Source organism: Elephas maximus, chromosome 4 (assembly GCF_024166365.1).
Source record: "Elephas maximus indicus isolate mEleMax1 chromosome 4, mEleMax1 primary haplotype, whole genome shotgun sequence".
NCBI lineage: Eukaryota > Metazoa > Chordata > Mammalia > Proboscidea > Elephantidae > Elephas > Elephas maximus.
Window position 1 is genome coordinate 22,392,330 of NC_064822.1, and position 20,654 is coordinate 22,412,983.

General features: G+C 36.1%; 1 protein-coding gene across 2 annotated transcripts in view; it reads left to right on the plus strand.

Annotated features, from left to right (window-relative positions):
• Positions 1-19,335, plus strand: part of ESYT2 (extended synaptotagmin 2) — a 193,802-nt gene extending 174,467 nt beyond the window's left edge. For both annotated transcript variants that reach the window (XM_049881683.1, XM_049881684.1), the window contains 7 exons: positions 5,522-5,671; positions 7,665-8,053; positions 9,711-9,809; positions 13,167-13,298; positions 14,602-14,707; positions 15,594-15,643; positions 15,760-19,335. In XM_049881683.1, coding sequence (XP_049737640.1) covers positions 5,522-5,671; positions 7,665-8,053; positions 9,711-9,809; positions 13,167-13,298; positions 14,602-14,707; positions 15,594-15,643; positions 15,760-15,805 — 972 coding nt within the window. In that variant the 3' untranslated portion in view covers positions 15,806-19,335. The remainder of the gene's footprint in view (positions 1-5,521; positions 5,672-7,664; positions 8,054-9,710; positions 9,810-13,166; positions 13,299-14,601; positions 14,708-15,593; positions 15,644-15,759) is intronic.
• The last annotated feature ends 1,319 nt before the right edge of the window (positions 19,336-20,654 follow it).

The following is a 20,654-nucleotide window of genomic DNA, read 5'->3' on the forward strand; positions in this document are numbered from 1 at the left end:
TAGATCTTCTGTATCTTTGCTGAGTTTCTTTCTAGATGCTCTGTCATTTACCAAGAGTTGTGTGTTAAAGTCTCCTACTATGATTGTGGAACTGTCAGTTCCTCTTTTCAGTGCTGTTTGAGTTTGTTTTATATATTTTGGAGCCCTGTTATTGGGTGTGTGGATATTTATTATGGTTATGTCTTCACGATGGCTTGTCTCTTTAGTCATTATATAATACCCTTCTTTGTCTTTTATGGTGAATTTTGTTTTAAAGTCTATTCTATCTGAGATTAGTATTGCCACTTCTGTTTTTTTTTGGTAGCTGTTTGCTTGATATATTTTTTTCCATCCTTTGATTTTTAACAAATCTGTGTCTTTGTTTCTAAGGTATGTCTCTGCAGACAGCATATGGATAGATCCTGTTTTTTTATTCCATTCTGTCACTCTGTGTCTCTTTATAGGTGCATTCAGGCCATTTACCTTCAGTGTAATTATGATAGGTGTGAGTTTATTGCTGTCATTTTGTAGTGCTTTTGTTGTGGCACTGACATTTTATTTGTTCCTTTTACTCTCCTATGCTGAATTCCTTTTGTTTGTGGATTTTTGTTTTTCATTTCTTTTGTTTTTATAGAATTTGTTTTTACTGAGACTTTATGTTTTTCTTCTTTATTTTAATGAGGAAGGGTGTTAACTTTCTTTGTGGTTTCCTTGAAATTTACCCTTACCTTCCTAGGTTTGAGCCAGTCTTTTATTACTTGGTATTGCCTTGCCTTCCTCTCCATTAGAAAGTTCTGTACCTGCACTGTTCATTCCCTCTTTTATTGTTCTGATGTTACTGTCATTTACAAATTAACCTCTCTGGTTCCCTGTTGTAACTCTTTTAGTTTTGAATGGTCCTTGACAGTTAATTTCCTGGGTTGCATGCTAGATTCAGGCAATGGTCTGATGTATTGTTTGTTCTCAAACCAAAGGACTCCCTTTAATAATTCCTGTAACTTTCAGTTGATTTTTACATATCTCCTTAATTTCTGTTTATCTGGAAATGTCCTAATGTCACCATAATATTTGAATGAGAGTTTTGCAGGACATATTATTCTTGGTTGGCAATTTTTATTCTTTCAAGATTTTATATATGCCATCCTATTGCCTTCTTGCCTGCGTGGTTTTTGCCGAATAAGCCATGCTTAGTCTTATTGTTTCCCCTCTATATGTGACTTTTTGTTTTTTTCTTGACCTGCTCTCAAGATTCTTTCTTTGTCTTTTATTTTAGCAATTGTGATTATGATATTCGTTGGTGATCTTCTTTTCGGGTCTGTCCTATATGGGTTTCGTTGAGCTTCTAGATGGTCAGCTTTTCATCTTTCATGGTATTAGGGAAGTTGTCTGTCAGCAACTCTTCAATGATCCTCTCTGTGTTTTCCGTTTTCTCTCCCTGTTCTGGAACTCTGATCACCTGCATGTTTTTGCTTTTGATTTTATCCCACATCAATCTCAGGGTTTCTTCATTTTTCATCACTTTTTTCTGATTTATCTTCAAAGTATTTTCCAAGTATTTGTTTTCAGTTTTGCTGATCCTGTCTTCCATTGTTTCACACCTGCACCTCAGACCTCCTATGATGCTGTCCATTTCTGAAATCTTCTTTATCTTTTGGATTTTAATTGTTGATTTTGTATGATTTCTAGTTGTGAATTTATTTTGACATTTTCTTCCTGAATTCTCCCATTGTTTTGTCTGCATTTTCCAAGAATTTGTCTGCCTTTTCCTTGAATTTGTCTAATTTTCCTCTTTTTTATCTGCTTTTTGCTTCAACTCTTGGATAGCTCTGAATAATAGAGATTTGAATTCCCTTTCAGGTAGTTCTAGTGCCTTTTCTTCTACTGGAAAGTCATCTGGTGTTTTATTTTGGACACCTACTGGAACCGTCCTGTTTTGATTTTATGTTTTGTTATCATTTGCTGTCTTCAGGTCATTCATTACTTATTTTTTTTGTTTATTGATTGTAGATTTGTTTGTTTCACCTGATTTTTGTTTTATTTGGTTATGTCCAAGCAGGTGGGTTGTGCGTTCTTTTTCGTTTGCTCGTCTGTGGTCAGGATACTTTCCACCTCTTTGTCCAATGGGCAGGGCCAGCTGCTCAGGTCTGGAGCAGCACGGCAAGTCCAGCTGAAGGTGAAGGGCTGGGATGGGTTGTTTGTACTTGTATTGGGTCTGACAGCGCAGGCCTCGGTACAGGGCAGGTTCTGGTAGGCCGTGCCTATGCTGTTTGGGGTTACAATGTTCAGCACGTGGTGCAGATAGACAGGAGGAAGTGAGGAGGTTGTGATATGTAGAGCTAAGTCAGGTATGGAAAAGAAGAGAGAGAGAAGATAGAAATCGGAGCCAAAAAAAAAAAAATAGTGCTGAGGGAGCCTCTCATTGGAGTGGAGAGATGAGAAATTTAGAAATGAAGGAAAAGAACAAGGAAAAATAACATAATAATAATAAATAAAAGTAAAAAATTGAGAAGAAAGAAATGTGTCCAAAAATCCCACCAGTGCAATCATGCAGACTAGGGAAGTAGCTCCTAAGCCACTCAGTACAGACTGGCTAGAAGGGGCAGAGATGGCACACGGCGACAGATATTCAGGAGACAGGAAAAGAAGGTAGGTGCAGACCAACAAGATACTGAGAAATGATGAAAACTAAAAAGGACAGAAGAAAAAAAAAGTAATGCCCCCAGGAATGCTACTGGAGCGACTTCACAGACCGGAGAAGCAGCTCTCAAGTCACGCAATACAGCCCTGCTAGAAGGGGTGCAGATGACACACAGCACTAGGTGTTCAGGAGACAGGAAAAAAAGGTAAGTAAAGAGAGACGAGAAACCGAGAAATGAAGAAAAACAAAAAGGAAGAAAAAAAAAGGACACCAGGTATCCCACCAGCATAGCAGCACAGACCGGGAAAGCAGCTCTCCAGCCAAGCAGTACTTCACAGTCTATGGAGAAGAAGCAAAGATAGAACATGGAGCCAAGTGTTTGAGAGAAAGGAGGGGGTGGAGGTGAGAGGGAAGAAACCATAAGAAGCTGAAAAAAGCAACACCAGCAACAAAGAAACGGTACTGAAGGAGTCGGCCAGCGTGGGTGGAGTGAATCCAAGCAGCATGGAGCTTCCAGCCAAGCAACAGTGGTCTGATGGGAAGCAGCAGAGGCCAAGCAGGGGTAAGAAGGATGGGAGGTAAGAAAGCGTGTTTTGCTGATTGCTGGGTGCTCTGTCTGTGAAGCTGCCTTCCTGTACTCCTTGTCCTCCAGTCTCCAACAGGAGACTAAGATGGTAAATCCACACTGTGTTAGCTGATAAGGGACTCCACTCCATTTGTCTCCTTGCTATCTGTTCTCTGTCAGTTTTTTATTCCGTTTAGTGCTTCGTTGAGTTCTTTACCTCTTCATTTGAATTTTAGGGTTCCAGGATTGATGTTTGTCTCTGTTATACTTAGTTTTTCAGGTCTTTGCTGCAGAGGGACAGTGTGGTGCTTCTGTCTATAGTGCCATATTGGCTCCACTGCATAAATGGTTTTTTGTTTTTTCTTAATTTTTGGTCTCTAGTGATTTGTTACTGGTATGTAGAAATATAATTGATTTTTGTATATAGATGTCATATCATAAACTATGCTGAACTCATTTACTGTAGTAGCTTTTTTGTGATTTCCTTAGGATTTTATACATGAACAATCATGTTGTCTGCTAATAATGACAATTTTACTTCTTTGTTTCCAACCTGGATGCCTTTTATTTCCTTTTTTTTTTTTTATTGTACAGCCGAGAATCTCTAGTACAATACCTGCCTCATTCTCTACTTTAAGGGGAAAGCCTTAAATGTTTCATCCCTAACTCTCACATCAGCTGTAGGTTTTTCATATGATTGAGGATTTGTCACATGGCTGTTTTCGCTCTGTGTGTTTCTCTATGTCTCTTCTCTTTTATAAGGGCACCGCTCAGATTGGATTAGGGCCCACCATACTCTTATATGACCTCGTGTTAACTGATAACATTTTCAAAGACCCTGTTTTCAAAAAAGATCACGTTCACAAGTACCAGGGGTTAGGGCTTCAAAATAAATTTGGGGAGGGACACAATTCAAGCAATTAACAGATGGTAAATTTGGTTCTATTAATCCATTACGGTCAGAGGTAGAAGTTTTCTCTTTGCCTATTTAAAAATATGTAAGTATGTATAAATGACATACTCAGCCTGAGTCAGAGGGAGCATCTTGGCTGTATACCTGCTACTCTCAATGGTTGTATATTTTATCCTCTTCTTATGTTATAACTTAAAGATTCTCTATTTTAAGTGATTCAAACAGCTTTTGAAGTCGTTTGGTGGTAGCCTTATTAAACATGTTAGTCTAAGTAATTGTAATTGTCTTTTTTATATAACATTTTACCTGTTTTCCAACATAAATCTTTGAAAATCTTGAGTTCCTTTGTTTTCTGTTTAGCTTATATGACCCTAACTTCCATTCCTTAGTCCAGAGAGAGTCTGGGTTCCACAGATGAGATGCATTGCCTTATTCTCAGATAGTGCCTTGGCAGGGCACCTGGTCACTGGCCTATTGTCAGTGCCAGGCATGCCCAGCCCTATTTCATTCCTTCTGTGTTTGCTGTTTAGTATTTTTGCATTCCCTTTTATCCAACATAATTTGTATTTTGTATAGCTAATTTTTCCTTTGTAAAATTGTACTGTTATTAAAGTAATCTGTAGTTCGTGGATGATGGATTTAAAAAAATAACTTCTACGGTTCTTGTAAACATTATTGTAGCTATTTCATTTTAAAGATGCTTTTGTTACTAAAGTTAAAAAAGAAGTAAGTAATCAGACTTTTAGATTCTCATGTGTAATTATGTGACCATTTTTGACTAGGCCGTGGAACCTCCAGAGTTGTTCTTCCTCTATTCGATTAAACTGTTTTGTATTACAGCCATCTGAGAGGAATAATTCTTGTTACAGAGGTAACAATGAAGGTTATTATTCATGAAAAAGCATTTAACGTGCATGGTAAATTAAGCTTGTTCATTTAAAACAGATAATATACATTTCTAACCCTGTCAGTTTTGAATAGGGAAGGTTTAAAAGACACTTACAAATGATTTTTCTCCACAAATGGGTGTTACCAGTAGAAACTTTATACATCACTACTAATATTTATTGCCACCACTTCATTGAGTTTAAAAGACAAATCTCTTTTTTTACTCTTCAGATTTGTATAAATTACTGCCTCTTAGCTCAGGTTTCTCTTAATTCATAAAACATGGTATTCTTTGTTTTGCTTGTTATTGTGTAAGAAGAACATAAGAGATATACATATGACATAGAGTTTCTTTGCGTGTCATAATGTTTTATGTCTTCCTAAGGAAGCTTTGTACTGTGTTAATCATTTATGGAAATACTATTTCAAAGACTATGGGTGACATATATTTTTTAAAGACTAATTTTCTAGACCTTTCTACATTTTCCATGAGTTTCAGCCTCATAGCTATGCATGTTTTCTACCCTGATTTTTACAGGTCAAGGATGAACAGCATCAGTGTTCCCTAGGAAATCTGAAGATCCCTCTCAGCCAGCTGCTCGCAAGCGATGATATGACCATGAACCAACGGTTCCAACTTAGTAATTCAGGTCCAAACAGCACTATAAAAATGAAGATTGCCCTCAGGGTATTTCATAGTCTTTTGCAATAAAAATAGTAGGGGGTGGGGGAGGAAATGGGCTACTAATAGGTGGTGCTTGTTGATACTGATTCAGAGATAGAAATATGGCCATGATCACAAGGAGCAGATAATTTGATTAAAATGATGGTGACAGTGTTACAGATTGCCAAGAAAGCTGTTCGGTTTTGAGTGGAAAATACTGCTGAATAATATAGGAGCTTAGGTGAGAGATGATTAAGGCTTGGATGCAAGTGTATAACAAAAGTAATGTCTCCGGATTGCTCATGAGTGAACCCAGAATTATTCATTGTACTTTCATGTGAGTCTGACCAATCATTTTTTTATCTTTTGGCTTAGAAAGTATTGCTGTCTGTACCAACAGAGTTTTATTTTAAGGCTAAATTTTCAAAAGTCATTGAGGAGAGAATATTTAATAAAAAATCTACACACTAGTAGAATTTATAGGAAGAAAAGTTCCTTTTTCCAAACTAGACATGATTGTTTAAATACCTAAGGAAATGTTGAAAACAAAATTGGCATACATATGGGAAAATGTTAAAACTGACTAATGAAAAAAATGCAAATTAAAAGGAGGAACTAACTTAAAAAATTTGTGATAGACCTGTTCTGTCAAGAGTCCGGTGAAAATGGTCTTGCATCTTGTCAAGACACGGAGCATTACTGCAGCCTTCCCAGAAAGGACTGCAGTATTCCTGAGCCATAAATCATAGGGCCCCCGGAACCAGAGACCCTTCTTCTGGAAATCTGACTTTTGGTAATAATAATAAAATGTGAGGAAGTTGTGGGCATAAAGATATTTCCTACAGCATTATTTTATAAAAGCCAAAAAAAAATTTTCAAGCCCTCCAAATGATCCCAAAGAGTGGGTTAGTTTACCAAAAATAGACTCTGCTCAGTGGAATGTGTAGATTAAAGTATTTATTGAAAGTGAGCAAAGTGAACAATTCACATGGCGCCCTGGTGGTGCAGTGGTTAAGAACTTGGCTGCTAACCAAAAGGTCAGCAGTTTGAATCCACCAGCCGCTTCTTGGAAACTCTGTGGGCGCAGTTCTGCCTTGTCCTATAGGGTCACTATGAGTCAAAATCGATTCGACAGCAATGGGTTTTTGGGTTTAATAAGCTAAAAGATGTATGGGCTGTTTGACTGCAACCTCTGTTCCTATACTGATTGTTAGAATTTTGTGGGGTAATCTTGCTGGATGGCAGATATTCTTGACTTTCTTCATTCCTTGGGAGGGTTCCTTCCTGATGAAAAATAACGTGTGTAGAAGAGAAGATTTTAGTCATCATCTATTCAGGGCATGTGAGTAAAATAGGCTCCTTAGGTAACAGCAAATATACAGAGTACACAGTAATGATTTTTGTATTACAGAAGTTATATTTTGATTATTTAAACTTTCCTTTTTCTAAATGGCTATAATAGCATATTACCTGTCTATAACAGAAATACCACAAGAGGATGGCTTTAATAAACAAATTTATTTTCTCACAGCTTAGGAGCTTAGAAGTCCGAATTCAGGGCGCCAGCTCTAGGGGAGGGCTTTCTCTCTGTCAGCTCTGGGGGAAGATCCTTGTCTCTCTTCAATTTCTGCTCCTTGGTGATCTTCATGTGGCCTGGCATCTAACTTCTCCAATCTCTGCTTGCTTCTGCTTGCTTAATTGGCTCCTTTGTATCTCAAAAGAGATTGATTTAAGACACACCCTACACTAATACTGCCTCATTGACATAATAAAGAAAACCCATTCCCAAATGGGTTTATAACCATAGGAATAGGGGTTAAGATTTACAACAAATATTTTTGAGGGATACAATTCAACACATAACATTACCTTAATAATTAAATAGATGAACAGATAGACTGAATTTTTAAAACCGTTTTGTGTCAAATCTTAAACTTTTACAAATATATCTAAAACAAAGTATCAGGATATTACCAGTGTCACTGATTATAATTTTTTTGTTCATTTCCACCTCTAGGTACTTTATCTTGAAAAGCAAGAAAGATCTCCAGATCACCAACATTCAGCTCAAGTAAAAAGGCCCTCTATTTCCAAAGAAGGGAGAAAAATACCTGTCAAATCTCAGATTTCTGCATCTCCAGCCACTGAGGGCAGTAAAACTGCTCCATCCACACCAATAATTGATAGCAGTAATAAGACTGACATGGAAGAGAAAACACAGCTTCCCAATACCAGCCCTCAGTGGCCACGTGATCTCAGCAGAAGCTCCTCTAGCCTCCAGGCCTCCAATTTTACCTATTCCCCAAGCCACATTTCAGTCAAGGAGCCCACACCAAGCATTGCCTCAGACATATCATTGCCAATTGCCACACAGGAACTTCGGCAAAGATTGCAGCAGCTTGAAAAGTAAATCAAATACTGTTTTTAAAAACAAAATTGGAGTACGCATCTCATCTTTGACAGGGAAGGACAAGTAATCTGAAGTTAGCTAAAGAATTTCCGGTTGTGGTGCAGTGTTGCTTACTCTGTCGTTCAAAGTAAAGCTTGCCATATTCTGTTGTTGTGTGCCATCAATTTTGAATCATAGTGACCCCATGTGACAGAGTAGAGCTGCCCCATAGGGTTTTTGGGGTGGTAGTTTAATCTTTATGGAAGCAGATGGCCAGGTCTTTATCCCACTGAGCTGGTGGGTGGGTTTGAACCACTAACCTTTCAGTAGCAGCTGAGTGCTTAACTATTGCCACCACCAGGGCTCCTTTGCCATATTCTAAGACCTAATATTTGGCTAATTTAACAATTAGAAAGTGATGGAGTAATAGGTGTCATAAATAGGAAAAGAGATAGGCTTAGTGTCGTGAAGGTACTATATATCTAACCTCAGATTAGGAAATCAGAAGAGTTGATCTGCTGAGTTTTAATATGGTGACAAGGGAAGTTTTGGCAATTGTTTGGCTTTTGATATGTAAGAAAGAATAGCTCTTGTTCTTTCATGTTTGGTCAGCGTTCCATTACTATAACCCAGTTGATTTTTGTTTGTCTTTGGATGTTTGTTTTGATTTTTTATTTAAGACCCATGATTCATAGATGCGTTAATAGTTTTCTTTAGATAAGAAGGAAAAAATAGTCTGTAGTTACCACAAGCTTCAGATGTTAACCTTTTCCCCCCAGTGGAAAGAATAAAGCTGACCTTTGAAATAGTTCTTCATATTTGTTGTTATAAGAGGTGTGTTGAGTAATACAAATACAATAAAAGAAATACAGGCAAAGGTGAAAAACATGTTTACTCTTAAAGAGTTAGAAAAAGCATAAGATGATTGCAGAGTCCTTAAAAGGTATCTCATTTCTAGGCCACAGATGGAGGTCTATAAACCCTTCTGTGATCTCCACTCAGAGTTATTTTTTTCCTTCATACTTTCTCAACATCCATTATTTTGGAAAAAAGAAGTATATCCCCTTCCATCTCTCTTGTTCCAGAAGAATACAGAATTTTAAACATGTAACCGTTTTTCTCAGGAGCTACATTTGAGGAGTAGCCAGAATGATCTTGATAAACATTAAGCCAAAGCCATGGTTGTCCGGTTAGCTCACTGATCTTGGAAGTTTGTACTTCAACCTTGATCGGAGGAAAATCGAAATGAAGGAATATTGCTATCTCATCAGATAGTTAAAAATAGAGCAAGTGATTTATATAAGATTTTGAGAAAGGATACATTCGATTTGGGTAGTTACAGACTAGACGTTGCTTGGCAAAGGCCACAGAATTATTGTTTGTAATAAGGGAACTTGCATGTCTCATTTTTACTTTGAGCCCTAACTGAAAAACTGTAGGTCATGAATAATTAAGTCATACTGAACCCTCATGTGAAGTATGAGTTCAACCATTGATTTAAACTCAAATTTCAAATTATGTTTAAATTTACTGGTAATTTAGATTCCAGAGATGCTCCTTTTAGTCTAAATGAATTATTTTATTGTATACATTGTACGAATGAATTATTTTATTGTATGCATTGTAGAAATGAATCTTAAGAGACCTGACAACTTTATGCTTTGTTTTCCGCAGTGGAACAACATTGGGACAGTCTCCACTTGGACAAATTCAGTTGACAGTACGTCACAGTTCTCAAAGAAACAAGCTTATTGTGGTTGTGCATTCCTGCCGGTAAGCCTAATGTGTTCTAGTAGCTTAAACTCCACGATTCCTTCTGTTGTTTCTGAGTGTAAAAATTAAATATAGCAATGAAAATATTTACTCTAGAATTGGCAAACAGATAAATTTATATTTCATTTTTTTAAAAGCAAAACAATTAAACCTAATATAGATGGTACTAGTAAAATCAATTAATATTTATTAACTTTACCAGTTCTTTCAGTACCGTACAGAATAGAAAAAGATACTTTCTTCTCAATTAGTGTGTACCAAAGGGATAAAATTGGTGTGTTTGTACATATGAAATTTTCTTGCTTTTGTATTTTGGGAGATTGGTTTTACTGTGTTGAGGTGAGGAGGAAGTGCTAAGGAAAGATATTTCTTATTTATTGATTTAGATTAGTGTATGCTTCCCTCCCTTCACAAGAAATATGAGCAAACTGAAGAAGGAATTTAGCTTTGTTAGTATATACTTGTTGAGTTTTTTGAACATATTGAAAAGCACCAAGGTGTTGGAGAAGGAAGTAAAGAAAATGTTTGCCTATGTCAAACAAGCCATCAGCATCTCAGAGACTAGTGAGAAAACAAAGTTGAACAGGGAAGCTTAAAACGCTGGGACGAACCATTGAAATTAATGGAAAGAAAAACAAAATACAGCAATGATAATTTTAAGAAAAGCACTATAATTCTACTACCCTTACAAACATACATAAACCCATTGCCATTGAGTCAGTTCCCACTCATAGCAACCCTATAGGACAGAGTAGAACTTTCGCATAGGGTTTCCAAGGCTATAAATCTTAGCAGGCGCAGACTGCCGCATCTTTCTGCTGTGGAAACCTTTCTGCTGCTTCTGACCTTTCAGTTAGCAGCTGATTACTTAACCACTGTGCCACCAGGGCTCCGTACAAATATATATACATACATATATGTACACATATGTATTTATTTATCTTTTGTATTAGATTCTAGTCTTTTGTACAAACCTTTGTTTTCTACTACAAATCTAATGTACAATTTTTTATTCCTTTATTCTTAATATTGTTTCATAAACATTTTCTATTATATTCATAATCATTTCAATTGCCTTATAACATTCTTTTGAATTGCTGTACTATAATTTATTTAACCATTCCCTATCATTGGATGTTTAGATTGTCTGTATTACACGTAACACAATAATGAATACATTGTATGTATGTTTTTATTTTATCATAGTATCTTTTAGGATTAAATTCCCAGGATTAGGTTTATCAATCCAAAGGTTCTAAAATAGTTTATGGGCTTATGATAAATATTGTCATTCATCTTTCAAAAAAAGTATACCAGTTGATACTGGCTGGCTCCCCAAGTGTATGCGTGTATCTTTTTTTTCCCCCACAATAAGGAAAAAATTTTTTTGACTTGTGCAGCATGCTAATTTAATAAGTATGAAATGTTGTGGTTGTTGCTAGTTGCATCGAGGTGATTCCAACTCATGATAGTCTCATGTGTGCAGAATAGAACTAACGGTTCCATAGGGTTTTCAAGGCTGTGACCTTTCGGAAACAAATCACCAGGCCTGTCTTCTTAGGTGCCTCTGGGTGGGCTTGAACTGCCAGCCTTTCAGCTATGAGTTGAGCGTTTAACTATTTGCACCACACAGGAATTTTCCTAAATATTAAAAGTCCTTGGTTGGTGCAGACAGTTAAGGGCTCAACTACCAGCCAAAAGTTTGGCAGTTCGAACTCACCTGTCTTAGTTATCTAGTGCCACTATAACAGAAATACCAAAAGTGAATGACTTTAACAAATAGAGATTTATTCTCTCACAGTATAGGAGACTAGGAGTTCAAATTTAGGGCTCCAGCTCCAGGGGAAGGCTTTCTCTCTGTGTCAGTCCTTGGGGAAGGTCCTTGTTACCAATCTTCCCCTGGCCTAGGAGTTTCTCAGCATAAAGACCCTGGGTCCAAACAACACACTTTGGTGGCATGAGGTCCCTCTCCTCTCTGCTTGCTTCTCTCTTGTATATCTCAAAAGAGATTGATTCAAGATAACGACCTAATCCTATGGATTGAGCCCTTCATTAACATAACTGCCTCTAATCCTGCCTCATTAACATCATACAGATTAGGATTTACAACACATAGGAAAATTATATCAAATCACAAAATGGTAGACAACCATACAGTACTGGGAGTCATGGCCTAGCCAAGTTGATACATATTTTTGGGGGGACACAATTCAATCTATAATACCACCTAGGGGTACCTCGAAAGACAGGCCTGGCAGTTTGCTTCCAAAAGGTCACAGCCATTGAAAACCCTATGTGCATTCTATTCTGACACACATGGAGTGTCCACAAGTTAGAATCAACTCAGTGGTGACTGGTTTGGTTTTAAGTATAAAATGAGATGACAATATTGCTTTAATTGTTATTTGATTAATGATGATGGTATAGATTTACTAATTATTTTTTTATGTGACTTGTCTGCCTGCATAATAGTTAAAAATATGCTATAAATTTTGGAGCTTATAAAAAGTTGTTGGAAACATAGGAAAATAAAATTAGTGACATTTAGAAATATGATTAATTAAATGTAGAGTTTAATTCAATAAATTTTTTTGAACACTGTTTATGTTCTTGCTACTAGACAATTACTATGGGAGATACAGAAACAGAACACTATTTTAGAGGAGTCTAACTAAACAGTTCCCTAACTAGACTTTCAAGTCAGCCAATAAATGAATAATTTTAAATGGTTGTCTGTAATCAAATATTAGACCGTGTTTGACTCATACATGTTGTCATAGGAAGAAAACAATGTGGACTTCATAAAGCAGGTAGGTCCTAGTTTGTGAAGGGCTTAGGTGGGTGAAGGCTCAGAGTGGGAGTAAGTGGCTTGAGCAGAAGTCCTGAGGAGGAATGAGTGTACCCACTCAGGGACAGTGAGGATCCCAGCTTCTCTGGCTAGAGGACTCATGTAGGGATCTCATGGGAGCCTAGTTTTTTGGCTGTAAGGCTAATTCATGTTTCCTTATTCGGGGAAAACCTAGAAGTACTTTGGAATGATAAAGTAATAGTTTGTGTGTTAGAAACAGAGAATAAGGTGTTAGATTGTCTTCAGCCAAAATTTTAGGCTCAAGAAATAGAGGCAACAGTTACTTCTAGCAAAGCTGCTAAAACAGAAGGGATGGGAGAGAAGCAGACAAGCAAGTGTAGGGGTAAAGAAAAAAGCATATTCTGTTACTAGTTGTCCTCTACTCCTTTTTTGCTTTTCGGTTTTCAGATATACATTAAGTTGAGACTCTATATAGGGGATTTGATTATGACACTAATTCCGATTTCCCTGAATTCTAATATCTAGTGTTCTCTGGTTTATGTTATAAGAAATCTTATTGCCTTTTCTGAAGATGGCTCTGATCCGTATGTCCGAATGTATTTATTACCAGACAAGAGGAGGTCAGGAAGAAGAAAAACTCATGTTTCAAAGAAAACATTAAATCCAGTGTTTGATCAAAGGTATGATATTTTATTCAAGTTAGAATATACTGGCTGACTGAATTAACAAATTAAGGAAGGCATAATACTTTTAAAATTTTGGATGCATTTAAAACAATGTTCTACTGAAAAGTATAAGTGGAAATAACGCCACCAAATTTTAGCTAGTGTGTACTTGTTAAAAAAAAAAAAAAGTATTTTGAACTTCATGTAGAAATGCTAAACATAATAAATCCAACTTACAAACACTGTAGACAGGGAGATTATTGAGCAAATAAAGATAAATTATCAATGACCCTAAAGACCTTTAATTTATATGGGTTTATATCTATGGATATTTGCTGGAATGTAAATTAAAATTGAGAATACATATATTTTAAAACAACAATAATAAGCCCATAACATCTTAAAATATAAGATTTTTGTGAAGAACAACTCTATTTTGGAAAAAAAAAACTTTGAAATGATGGTAGTATTGTTTTATGTCTACATTTATCATATCTTCATGTCAACAGCTTTATTTAAAGCAGAGGTGAAAACCTGGCAAGTATGGGCCAAGTCTTGAATATAGGCATATTTTATTTGACAAAATGTTCTTAATTACCTATCTGCAGCATTTAAGCATTTGTAGACTTCACATACAAATTTGCGTGTCTAGCTCCTTTTGTCACGTGGAACGGTCTACCTATTTTCCTGCATGACTTCTACTGACTGGAGCTGAGTCGTGGCCACCCCTTCAGTTAGCACAAACCTCCTCTGGTTTGCCATAGTCCCCACCACTCACTCCTCTTACACACCCAGCCAACTTCACTTGTTTGTTACCCTGTAGGCGTTTTAGTTTGCAACATCTGACCTAAGCCCATTAAAAGGTGCTTCTGGGGCTTTTTCCCTTCTGTTAAGCTATCACATAATAATTTTTTTTTTTTATTGGACATAACAGGAATAAGGCCTAAAGACTAAATACGAATCATTTTAAAAGCCTGAGCAAGTGAAATAGTCTAGAATTCAGTGTTCTGTTGTACATTAAATCCATGTCTCCATTATTTAAACTACCATGAGTGAGCCACAAACAGTAGGACCTTTTAATATTTAGGATGCCATAGTCTTCTCTTGTGTTTGGGGAAAAAATGAAAAAAAAACTTTGTTTATGAGTCTTCATGAAATTCTTGAACAAAACACCTAGCAGAAGGACTCAATTTTGTAATAAAAAACAAATATAATATTTGAAATGGTTTCATAAAATAGAAATGTTATTTTTTTAGTTATAAGAGTATACAGCAAAATTATGGAGAAATTTAAGTAAGGTTTCTTTTCCCCATTTCAGCTTTGATTTTAGTGTTTCATTACCAGAAGTGCAAAGGAGAACACTGGATGTAGCAGTAAAGAACAGTGGTGGTTTCTTATCCAAAGACAAAGGGCTTCTTGGCAAAGTAAGTTTTAAAAAATCCTTGATTAGTTCCTACATTTTGTAAAAATGAAACACTTAACAAAACGGCAGGTTTTTTAGACGGTACTTAATGTAAGTGGAAAGTGGTGAACTTACTCTATGGTTAGCGCTTACTTGCAAAATAGTGGACCATGAAAACTGCATGAACTAATATATCAGTACGTTTTGAAAATATTTTCATTCTTTTTACATATTCCTGTTACTGACTTCTTAGTCATATTAATACATGAACTTCTAGTTGATGGAACAGGTTGATTTAATGTTCTTTTTCTTAACAAACAATTGGCATTATTTTTCTGAATTTTCTTCTAGACTTTTTCCATATTCACATTTAATTTTTGAATAAAATTATATATTCTTTGATAATGTATATAAGGGGCCCTGGTGGTGCAGTGGTTAAGCATTAGGCTGCTAACCAAAAAGTAAGCAGTTCGAATCCTCCAACCACTCATTGGAACCCATATGGGACAGTTCTACTTTTTCCTATAGGGTTAAGTTAGGGAAGATGAGTTTTGAATTATAGATATCATTTTTGTCAGTAGCATCACAAGTACAGATAATCCAGAATTAGCTATGTTGTCATTAATGGCATATTAGTCAATATTCCTATAAATTATCTCTATGGAGACCATAATAATTTTAATACTATTGGATATGGGAGGGGTCACTCAGATATGAAGAACCGTATTGTGTATAAGTGAATCATAAGGGTAGAAAAGAAACTGAAAAAAATTAGAACCTCAAAATAAAGTTTCATATTGCTAGATTAAGACAAAAGATTAAAGAGATTAGAAGAAGTAGTGAAAGATCAAACAGGAATTACTTCAACCTACTGTAACAAACTATTCAATCTGTTTTCTAACCTACAGGTATTGGTTCCTTTAGCCTCTGAAGAACTTGCCAAAGGTTGGACCCAGTGGTGAGTATAGCTAACACCAGCCAACCAACCAATAGATAGAAAACCTCATAGGTTTATTTAAAAACATTTTCCAAAATTAACCGTATATCTGTTGTAACCTTCATATGCTTTCTCAGGTATGATCTAACTGAAGATGGTACACGGCTGCGTATGGTAACATAGATCATTCTTGGACATGAAGAATTGTTTCTGGTTGTATTTAACCCATCTTTGTGTACTTTGGATGCATCACTCTCACAGATGTACCAATATTATTTTTATGATTTCATGTATTTAGTTATTACATACCTTAAAGTTTTTATAAATCATATGTTGGCATTTTAGGCAAATATGGCCAATATTATTGTTAAATTTTGTATGTTTAGTTTGTTCTAATATTTCACCAGTTATTGCAATGTATAATAGGGTAGTAGTTAATTATGATGTTACGTAAAACTGTATGTATATGCTTTATTATTGCCTTGTTCTGTGTATCACTGAGGTACACTGTGCCATGTAAATAGACTCTAATTTTTATAATGTCTACATACTGATTTGAATTCAGAAGAAAATGGATCTAGGAAATATATATTTTCTTCTAAATCGTATGAAATTCTTATGACAAATAATCATTTTTGTCTTTGCAGCAAAAAGTTCTCAGTGACCTATTTTGTGCTGTTTCTTTTTTAAAAAAACTGAAAGGTTATTAAATATTAGCATACTTCTTGCCCATTACAGCTGATGAAAGAAAGTATTCAAAATGTTAACATTTTCATAATATAAAGATGTATTATCAAAGTCAGTTGAAGGACTTATAAGGAAAAATATTTTATGACTGAGTAATATAAAATATTAAGAGAATTGTCATAGTTCATAAGTCATGGTGTACTAATCTGAGATTTCTTACCTAGAAATGGAATATTTTATGTTTATTTTTTATTGCTTGGAGCCCTGGTGGCACAGTGGTTAAATTTACAGCTGCCAAGCAAAGGGCTGGCAGTTTAAATCCAGCAGCCACTCTTTGGAAACTCTATGGGGCAGTTCTACTCTGCCCTGTAGGACTGTTATGAGTCAGAATCAGCTCAACAACAATGAGTTTTTTGTCTTTTAATTGCTTATTGTAATTTATTCATGAAAGGATGCACAGATACACAAATTATACTTTTCCTAAAATACAATGCAGAGCAGACTTTCAATGTTAGCAGTTACCCAGTTAGCAGTTAAGATGTTGTAAAATAGTCAGTCATGAGCTTTGTTCATCTTCAGTGTTTTCCCAGCCTGTGAAGCAAGGAAGGCACACATTGTCATTACAAAGGTTAACAAGGTAGATTGGGATGGGTAAATGGAATATTGAGTTAAAACTGATAGTTTTTCTATCTGTTTGTTAATGTGAGCTTAGTTTTACATCATCTATAGGGTCGCTATGAATCAGAATCAACTCGACAGCAATGGGTTTGGTTTTTTGGTATAGAGAATGAAAAAGCCCTGGTGGTGCAGTGGTTAAGAGCTCAGCCATGGACTGAAAGGTTGGTGGTTCGAACCCATCAGCCACTCTGAGGGAGAAAGACATGGCAGTCCGCTTCCATAAAGATTGCAGCCTTGGAAAGGCTATGGGGCAGTTCTACTCTGTCCTATAGCATTGTTGTGAGTTGGAATTGACTCAACAGCAATGGCTTTGGTTTGGGGGTTTTATAGGGCGTGATGAGCTGGAACACTGTTTCATTCTGCTAATACTTATAGGCAACCACAGGACCAAAGGGTTACAATACAGCTGCCAACACAAGCAGCTATTTTTAAATGACAGTTTCCTGGGTTTTCTTTATACCATGACTGACTTTAATATTGGGATATTGTTATATAATTTTTATTTTGGAATTCTTTTTTTTTTTTTTTTTTTTAGATTAGCAGAAGCATGTTTAACATACTTAAGAATCCCAAAAACTTCTTGTGAGGTGAAGCTATATAGCAGTCTCATAAGCTATGCACGCCTAAAACAAAGTATGCACGTGTGTAGAGAGATTTTTAAATATATCTTCTAAGCTGTGTGGTGAAAATGGCTTCCCTAGCCATGAGAACATTTGAAACTCTATATAAATATATTGGGGAAAATATAGCTTTGTAATTGAAATTGGGGGGTCTTACCTTAATTGGTTTCATGAAACTAAATAACTTCAGGATAGATCACAAGACCAAACATACCAAAGTGCCTGTGATGAGCAGAGATTGTTATTTCTTCTTAGATTGTTATTTCTACACACACCGGCCTTCCAGTGAGTTTTCATTTTGTTTTAATTTGTAATTTATACTTCGAACCATGAGTTTACTTCTAAGGGAGTCTATAACTTCACAACATATTTCATGTAATCATAAAGACCAATATAATCTCACTATTTACTGTTTAATGAAAGCTCATTCTAAAGCCTCATTGTAAACCAATTCCAATGTTAGTATACACAGTTGATTCATCTGGGAGGAGGTTTATGTACATGTTGATACACACATACGAACATATGTACACACAAAATATTTAACTATAGTATTTTAGTAGCATGAGAAAGATATACAATAACATGAAATCTAATTGCCTACCCATGGTATTAGATTATTTGAAGATTTTTTGTTTTTTTAAATTAGGTCTGTTGAAGGGCTTCTGGCATAATTTGTAAAAGAGAAGAAAAACTCATTTAAAATTTGGCATACCAGTCATTTTTACAACATTCTAAACATATGGGTTTTGCAGTCACGTGCTTAATCTATTCAATGTGTTCAACATAGACCATCCTTGAACATATTTTACTTAATGGAATGCTTTATTTAAGCAATGAGGTAAAGTTGATACAATTAAAGGTACAAAACACAAAGGAGCCCAGCTTAACAGCACAATGGGACACCCTTTGATGCCAAAAGCTGCAGTCCAGTCACTGTCAGTCCAATTGTGGGAGAGGTTATCATCAAGGAGCTTGGATACAAAGTTCCCACCTGCAGATTATGAGGCTTCTGGTAGCTGCCTCCATTCTCTTTAAAAGGAAAGAAAGAAAGAACAGGGGTGCATATGGTCCTAAAGCACCTCCCAGACTGTGGTTCTGTCTTTTGTGGCAACATTAGAATTAAAAGGGAAGCTTATATATTAAACGGGGAAAGGTTACAGAATGACCATCAAGGCCATTCCTAAGACCCTGATGATGATGACAACTCTGAGTTGTTCTCAAAATGTTCGTTCTTAGTTTATAATGATTGGCTTATTTAAGAAAAGGGAACTTTAGCTTTTCTAGTTTTAAGCCAAACCAATGGAGTGAAAACATCTTAAGTGAGCCCTGAAGTACAGTTTTGGTTAGCATGTACTTGTGGATTGCTTATCCTGTGCCTTAAAGTATGGAAATATAAATGTGTTGTTTTCAAGTTTCAGACTTAAAAGAAGCCTTGTAGCTATATTTACCACAATTTATAATCTGCACTATGAGAACTCCTTTTACTGACTTTCATCATCAAGAAGGTCAGCCCTCCTTTTTCAAGAATGTAAGCCAAATACAAATTAGTGTGTATACAGCTTTGCATTTATATTATGTTCACTATTTTAATTCTAGTTCTAGCTTTGTCCTCTCTGCAAATGGAAAAAAAGCAGAGGGATTTATTATTATTATATAGACCGCCTTTTGCTCAACTAATTTTACATGACAATGCATGTATTTATTCAATAAAACTTTTCTGTTAGATCACTTGTGGTTTGCTTTTCCTTTATATTTTGAAATGAACTTTTTAGTGTGGGACCAGATAACTTGAAAGTAGATATAATGTGCTATTTGCATTTGCTGTTTTCAAGTTCTTTCATTTTCAGAACAACTGATTCGGATCATTTGATATTGCTCCGTTTGTTCTCATCTTAATTTGACTCTTCTCTGCCTAGCTTAAACTTTACGTTTTGAAAATGGATCTCGTACAGAATAAGCACAGTAGAAATAATAGTCTTTAAGTATGCTCTATAACCAGCGCACTAAACCTGAGGCCACTGAGAAGGAGAAGTACTATAGGTATTCATTACTATTTAAATGCATTACAGGATTTTTAGAATTGAAGTTGACTGTATGTGAATATTTTATAGTCTTTCCCTTAGCTCTCAGTATTTAACAGTTTACATCCTTTCTCATTGTTTAAATGCTGTCTTTCCTTGGCCTCTGATGACTTGCTGTCTGAATTTTCCTTCTACATTGCTGACCATTTCTCAAGCCCTTTTACTGTCTTCTCTAACCAGACTACTGAAATAACACAGGGTTTGGTTCTGGTCCCATTTTTTTTATTTCTACTCTGCAGTCTTTTTAGTACCATTGATAGTCCATCATCCCAGATTTTTATGTGCAGTGCAGATTTTCCTTCTGAGCTCAAGACCAGCTTATTCAGCTCCTTCCTTGTCACCTGGTTCCACTTGGATATTTCACAGTGCTCCCTCTGTCTAGGTGCTTGAGCCGAAGACCTAGACACCAACCTTGATCTGTCACTATCCCAAGACCTTTCATTCTAGCTGGAGGATGTATCCATTTCAGCTGCTGTTTCTCTAGCCCAAGTCACCATCGTTTCCTGCCTAACACAGTAGACTCCAAATTTACAAGCCTTAAGCCTCCCCTCACTGTACGTTTTCCACACAGCCGTCAGAGGGATATTTTAAAAACACAAATCTGAACTGATCACTCTACTGCTTTCTGCTGTTCTTAGGATAAAGACCAAAAGAATATCATGGCTTACGAAGTCCTGATGCCTTTCCTGTCATATTTCATTATACTTGAACCACAATGACTTTCTCTCAGTTCTTCAGATTCCAGATTCCTTCTTTCCACCTTGAAGCCTTCACGTGCTCTTCCTGTGATGCTGTCTCTCACCCTCTCTGTGTCTAGTGAACCTCCACTCTCCTTCACTTTTCAGCTTCAAGTCGATTTCTTCAGATGCCCTTTCCCAGCACTCTCCCCATCTGGATGTAGTCTCCGTGCTATACACTGTCTCGTTGTTGTTAATTGTCATCATTCCAACTCATGCAGAGTAG